The sequence below is a fragment of the Petaurus breviceps genome, unplaced genomic scaffold, assembly GCF_028583685.1.
Source record: "Petaurus breviceps papuanus isolate PSGF00001 unplaced genomic scaffold, PetGlider_PUasm1.0 174, whole genome shotgun sequence".
In the NCBI taxonomy this organism is placed as follows: domain Eukaryota; kingdom Metazoa; phylum Chordata; class Mammalia; order Diprotodontia; family Petauridae; genus Petaurus; species Petaurus breviceps.
In genome coordinates, this window is record NW_027185761.1 from 63505139 (window position 1) to 63512384 (window position 7246).

A 7246-nucleotide genomic window follows, 5' to 3' on the forward strand; every position below is an offset into this window, starting at 1 on the left:
ACCTTTGCCTGAGGTAGCCTGTTCTGTTTTAAAGGCTTGAGAATGTGTTTATCTACCTGTGCCAATATCATAACTACTCTGATGGATTTCACTTTCTGGTTTTGGGACTCAGTCTTTTGGTATCTTAATAAATTTTCTAGTTTATTTCCCCAAATGGCAAACCTGACGTATTTTGTGATGGATAATTATATCAGCATATTTGTAATCTCTATAGGCATTGTGAATATGGCATTGCTGATACAGGAGGGTCAGACTCACATCCACAATGAGGAAGTCCAGCCAGCACCAGGCATTGGTGAAGTAGGTCTTGAAGCCGTAGGCCACCCACTTCAGCAGCATCTCGAGGATAAAGATGTAAGTGAACACCAGATCAGCAAACTCCAGGATGGCCTTCAGTGTGCGCCTGTTCTCCAGATAAATGTCTTCAAAAGCCTGGAATGAGAGAGGGAGATGATATGCCCACTCACATCATCACTGGGGGGTTAGCAGGGGGAGTATCAAGAGATCTGAGCTCTCATCCTTTCTGAGGGTCTTCTAGGGTGTCACTGACCCACTTACTTATTCCTTTCTCTCCCTGTATTAGTATATATGTACGCATGTATATGTGTATATATGTATGCATGTGTATGTGTACATGTGTGTACATTTACATATTTTTGTGTCTGTACATATTTGTGTATGTATACACACATACATACATACATTTCAGTTCAGTTGCAAAATCAGGACTGGGTGGGATAAATGCTTCCCCTCAAAAACAATCACGGGGAACCCTGCAAACAACAAGAAAAGAAACCTTCTATAGGATCCAGGAATTCTTAACCTTGGGACTGTGAACTTGGTTTTAAATTTTTTTTTGTTTGTGGATAACTGTATTGAATATAATTAGTTTCCTTTGTAATTCTATGTATTTTAATTGATGCATTTAAAGACATTATTCTGAGAAGGGGCCCACAGGCTCCATCAGAGGACCCTACGGGGTCCACGAAACAGAAAAGGCCAGCAGCCTTGATAGGATCATAGGTCTGGGGACCCCCAAAGCCATATTATCTATCTCTCTGATTTTACTAAAGAGGAAAATGAGGAAGATGAAATGGCTTGTCTGTGGTCATAGTAATAAGTGACAGCAGTAAATTTTGAACCTGGATCCTTTGACTCCAAACCCGGTGCCCTTTCTGCTACACCAAGCTGCCTTTCTTAGGTTGTCTCAGACTTTGGAAATGAGCCAAAAGGATTTTATTAAGAATTGTAGCCTGCTTGGTTTAAAGGAAGCCACCTCCAATATTTTGATACTTGAATAAATTGGGTCTCTCACCGATGTGTGTACTCCTTCCACCAAGGCAAATCTCAACCCCTCTGTGCCTTTCCATCCTATGCTGCTCTTGTGTCTACTCCCCTTAATCCTTCTACAAGGGCTTCACCCCATGTGCTGGGGCGGGGCTTCTTCTAGTTGTCTGGACAATGAAGGGATGGATATTGATGGACTGTGTACTGATCATTCCTCACTCTTGCTACAGGACTGGCTCAATTTTTTTTTTTTGGTTCTACATTTTCTTATCAAAAAGGAAACTGGGCTCATTGCAAATGTATGAGGAACATTGGGCATTGGTGAATGGCTCAGCTCCCCAGATAGCCACAACTGGGCTGACTTACTCCAAGAAACACCCCAGGAAGACAGGGGTTGTGTCCCAGAGGACTGGCAGGCTCCAGCATCAGGAGGAGAAGGGAAGGAGGAGGGGTAGAGAAGGAGTGGAGAAAGGGCTGGACTTTGGGGGAACTTGGGTGCAAATCTGGTCACCAGCACTTACTGTGGGACCCAGAACAAATCATTGAAGCCATGGCCTGAGCAACTCTGGAGACCTGGAAATTCTGTCAGTTCTGGAGGAACTGCCCATCTGCCTCAGTACCCCCTCCTTATATCCCACAGATGCAATCAGAGGCCCAACCAAAACAAACCAAAAAAAAAGATAGACTATTTTCCACCCAGTTTGTTTCATGAATTTACACTCCTGCTCCCAACAAGCAGTATAGTGGAGAGGACACTGGGTCTGGAGTCAGCAAGATCTGTATCAAATCCTGCCACAAATATTCACTGGTTGTGTGGCCCTGGGCAAGTTCACTTCTGTTCGCCTCAGTTTTTTCAACTGTAAAATGGCAATGCAGATAGTACCAAAATTGCAAGGTTGTTGCAAGAATCAAATGAGATGAGATTTATAAGTTCTCAACACATAGTTGGTACTCAATAAATACTTATTGCTTCTCCTTCCCATCTTCTGGGTCAGAATGGAAGTTCCAGGAGGGCAGAGATTGTCTTGTTTCTGTCCTTGTATCTAGAGACCTTAGGGAAGTTCCTGGCACAATGTCCTTGCTCAATACATGCTTGGTAACGAATTCAATCTGACTTGAGGAAACAGTGCTCTGCTCATCACACCACACTACCCTCCTTGCCTCCTTTGCTCTCAATTTAAGCCTCCAATTACCAGCGCTCCACTGCTGAGCAGAATCATAAAGATGATAAAACTCTCGAACCAGTTGTGTTCCACAATACGGTAGCAGGTTTTTCTCAGGCTCCAGAAGACAGATCCAGGAAACCTTCCTGTGTCTGCTGTGCAGCATGGACAGAGCCGAATACAGTCTGGAAGAAGAGAAGTCATTGAAATGCGACATACAGCATATTAGCCAGCCAATCTTCCCATCTCCAACTCTCCACCCCATTGCCCACAACCAGGACTCAAATGTCCTGGATGTTGTGCTTTAGGCAAGGACTTCCAGAAGAGCTGGTTCTAGTCCCTTCCCAGTTCTGCCTCTTATTATCAATAGGATCATGGTTATGGAGTTGGAAGGGACCTTGGAGGTCATGTAGTCCAACCCCCTTATTTTACAGATGAGAAAACTGAGGCAAAAGAAAAGGAGATGGTAAGTAGCCAGCTCCCTGGACTCCAAATTCAGGGCTCCCTCCTCTACACCAAGCCTCATCTTCCTTCCAAGCACAACTCTGGTGCTACCTCCAACCCAAGACCTTACCTGATCCTCCTGATTGTTAGTGTTCTCTACCTTGGGAAATTCCTTTATATAGACTTTGTATTTACTTATCTGAGTGTATCTGGGTAAGCTCTTTGAGGACAGGAAGAGTTTTTAATTTTCCTCTTTTCAATCCCAACCCCTAGCCCAGTGTCCTGTCATAATAGATGTTGAATCATCATTTGCTGAGTTGAGTCCCAAATCTGCCCTTCATCTGCTTGGCCAGGTCACTTGTTTTTCTCATTTATAAGGTTACTTTTATATTGAACACGAAAGATTTTATGATCTCACAGATTGTATGTTCAGTGATCTCAAAGCTTCTCTTGGTAGATCTTGACCTTAGGATTCCCATGGACAAAATTCTATAAGAAAACTCAGTTTAGGTAGGGTGGGAAACTCTTCTCAGAATGAAATTGTGACAATACAGACAGAATCAGCACTGACAAAAAGGAAAAACAGGAGTTTTCTTAAGATAATAATGAGAGGTCAGAGAAACTCAACAAACAACCTAAATTTGTAAAAGACATGAATGGGAGCATGCATATGCCAAAGGACCATAAAAACAGGCAGCAACACTAATATAAAGAATAAGTGGAAGCTGTTGGGGACAGTCAAGGACAACAAAGGAAAAGTGTTATTAGAAGCTAAATTAGGGGGAAGAGGAAGGTAAAAGAGGGGGCAGGATGCCTGCTATCAGTGGATGGGATGGTAACTGTCGACAGAAACCAGAGTTACTCAATCTAAATTTTACTCTTTATCCTCTCTGCCAAGGAGAATGATCCTTCAGACTGGAAAGGATAAGACAAAAATGGCTGAAAAGGAGTATGCCCAAGACTAGTATAGTAAAAGAACACTCAGCTACCCTGAAAGAATCTAGAAAAGCAGCATCCTCAGGTGTTATGACTGGTAAGCCACTATCTGCAACATCTGGAAGATCATGGAGAATGAGAGAGCCCTCCATGAGCTTTGAGAAGAACAACTGTTGCAAATAAAAAAGAAATGATAGACAATAGAATCTGAAGATACAGGCAGCTGAATCTGACTTTGATTCCTGGGGAAATTGTATAAAGGATTATTAAAGAAAGGGTTAGGGAACATCTAGAAAAGGAAGCAGGGATTGCAAAGGGTCACAGTGGCTTCTTCAGGGATAGGTAAAGCTGATAAGTGCTCAATAACTTGAAAATTTTAATTTTTAAAAAGAGAGCAAACCATTTACCTTTTTTTGGACAGAGTAATAAACTCATAGATCAGGGGAATACTATAAATATGTTTTTACCTAGATTTTAGCAAATCATTTAAGGAAATCTTTTGTGTGATTATTGTGGGAAAATATAGAGAGATGTGAGTTAGAAAATAGTATAATTAGATGGTTTCATAAACAGTTTAATGATTAGAACCAGTAGATTTTTTTTAATGTCAACATGTCAGGAGGTCTCTAGTGGAATGTCTTAGGGATCTATGCTTGGTCTGATGCCATAACATTTTTGTCAATGACTTGAATAAAGATACAGATGTTGTACTTATCAAATTTACAAATGACATGAAATTGGTGGTGATAGACAATACATTGGATAATGTAGTTTGGATCCAAAAAGGATCTTGGCAGTACAGTCTAGAGCATTGGACTGAATTGAATATGATGAAATTGAAAAGGCATAAATGTAAGGTCTTAGACTTGGGTCCAAGAAATTGACTTCATAAGCACAAGAAGGGGGAGGAATGGTTTGTCTGAAAAAGTTCTAGGGGTCTTAGTGGATTGCAAGATCAATATAAATCAAGGGTATGTCATAGCAACCAAAATACCACTTTGATTTTGATTTCCATTAAGAGAGGAATTTTCAATCTTTTTTTTCAGTCATGTGTGACTCTTTGTGATCCCATTTGGGTTTTTCTTGGCAAAGATACTGAAGTAGTTTGCCATTTCCTTTTCCAGTTTATTTTATAGTTGAGGAAACTAAGGTAAACAGGTTAAGTGACTTTCCCAGGGTTATACAGCTAGTAAGTTTCTGAGGACAGATTTGAACCCAGGAAGATGAGTCTTCCAGACTCCAGGTCTAGCAATCTATCAACTATGCCACCTAGCTGCCCCAAGCTATGCCCTAAGAGACAGATAGCTTCAAGAAATAAGAAGATAGTTCTTTAGTACTCTGCCCTATCTGGGAGTACAGGGTTCAATTCTAGGCATTACATTGTTGAGGATAGTGACAAGCTTGAGAGCATCCAGGGAGCTAGTCTTGAGTTTTGGGATTGTGAGAACCAGCAGAAAGAAGTAGAGATATTTACCCTGGAGAAGAGAAGCCTCTGGGGGCGGCTAGGTGGTGCAGTGAATAGAGAACTGGCCCTGGAGTCAGGAGGACCCGAGTTCAAATCCGGCCTCAGACAACACAAAAACTAGTCGAGTGACCTTGGGCAAGTCACTTAACCCCAATTGCCCTCCAAAAAGCAACAAAAAAGAAGAGAAGCCTCAGTGCAGGACGTGGGAGTTGTCTTCAAGTGTCTGAAGGGTGGTCATGAGAAGAGGGAATAGTTACTTTCTGCTTGGCCCCAGAGAGCAAAATCAAGAGTAATGGTGGAAAGCTGGAAAGAGGCCATTCAAGCTCCATGTCAGGCAAAACAAAACAAAAAATTCTTAAGGATTAGAACTGACCAAAAGTAGAGTATACTGCCTCAAGTGACTCCCCCTTCTGAGAGGACTTCACACATGGCGGATGACCACAGGTGGTGGATGGCACAGGGGATTTTTTTTTAAAGGTATAGGTTATTCTAAATGACCTCTGAGGGCTTTTCCAACTCTAAAATTCTGTGATTCGCAGAGTGAATTTCTCTGTGTGTTTCTCTGCCTCTGTCTCTGCCCTCTCCCTTCTTCTCTTTTTTCACCACCCCCTCCCTCCCTAACCCACCCTCCATCTCTGTCTTGTAACTGGTGAAAAATTGAAATGTCATAATGCATGTCCTGGCATATTCTTCTGGGTTTAGGACAGGTATAGATTTAGAACTCAGTGCCTATCTCTTTCAATGAATGATTGTATGGCATATTTCTCATATTATTATTATTATTAAATGATCTGCTTTTATTAAATGGGAGTCATTATTGAGATAATTCATTGTTGATCAGCTTATTATTCCTCTGATGGCCCATATGCTTGGTATTTCAATTGCTACGGAATCAATATGTTCATTATGGAGCTGTGAATTTCCGCATAGGTTATATTCTTACAGTCCCTGTTAAATACCTCTTCTGTGTCATTATTTTGTGGGTTAAACTTGCTAAGATGAAGGCTAAAGAAACCTAGGAGTTTGGACACCCCAATTCATTTGGGGGTGTAGCAGACTCAAGAACCAGAGAAAGTTGGGGCTTCCCTCCCATCCTTGTACCCCAGTCATGCTAATGCTGTGTTCATGTACCTGGATTAGAATGAGATCTTTCTGCACCTATGTCATTTTCTAGGTATGAGACCCAACTTAGCACCAACTAAGATCAGGAGAGTGGCTTTTTGAGGATGGGGATAAGGAAACCGGCCAGTGTTGGAAGTTATGCTTCTGATGGGTTTTAATTACCTTCCCTCTACAAATTGGAACAAACCCAAGTGAAGGAGAGATTGAAGAGAAAGGACTAGCTCTGGGGCTAGCCACATATACAGCTGAAATCAGTTACTGACCCTCGGTGAAGCAGTCCTCAGGCTCCTCTAAGATCTCGCTGAGATCCGTGATTTTCTTTAGTATTAACTCTGGATCAGGGATGTCCACGGTGCTGCCTTCAGAGCAACTCGTGAGATCTCCTTTCTGCAGGACAGAAGCACAGAATCCCATGCTTGCCCTGTGGTCACAGAGCACCTCAGGCATCTGCCAGCACAATTCATTCTGGAAGAAACTGAGGCCCAGAGTGAGAGGAGGTCACCTGCCTATGGTCACACAGGCTGCAAGTGGCAGAGCCTGGACTCGTCATCACCAAGATTGTATCAGCTTTGATACCTACATCTCTTCAGCACTCTCTTGCCCCTGCCCCACTGATAGGAGGGTGGGAGAACTGAGCAAAAACTCCTCCCAAAGCCCTCACTTAAAGAGGACTCAGAAGCCCAGACAACTCCTCATTTCCCACCAGCTGCACTGTTTGGATTGACTCCACCACCATCATGCCCTTCTCCTAGGTGCCTTCCCCTCCCTCTCTTTTCTTATACCATTGATAGCCTATTATTATATGTATCTTTAATATTCCTATTTATTT

General features: G+C 42.3%; 1 protein-coding gene across 1 annotated transcript in view; it reads right to left on the reverse strand.

Annotated features, from left to right (window-relative positions):
- Positions 1 to 7246, reverse strand: part of SCN10A (sodium voltage-gated channel alpha subunit 10) — a 99851-nt gene that overhangs the window by 17843 nt on the left and 74762 nt on the right. The window contains exons 19-21 of the mRNA XM_069084572.1: positions 6681 to 6804; positions 2481 to 2635; positions 259 to 432 (exon numbers count right to left, since the gene is read on the reverse strand). Of these exons, the coding sequence (XP_068940673.1) occupies positions 259 to 432; positions 2481 to 2635; positions 6681 to 6804 (453 nt within the window). The remainder of the gene's footprint in view (positions 1 to 258; positions 433 to 2480; positions 2636 to 6680; positions 6805 to 7246) is intronic.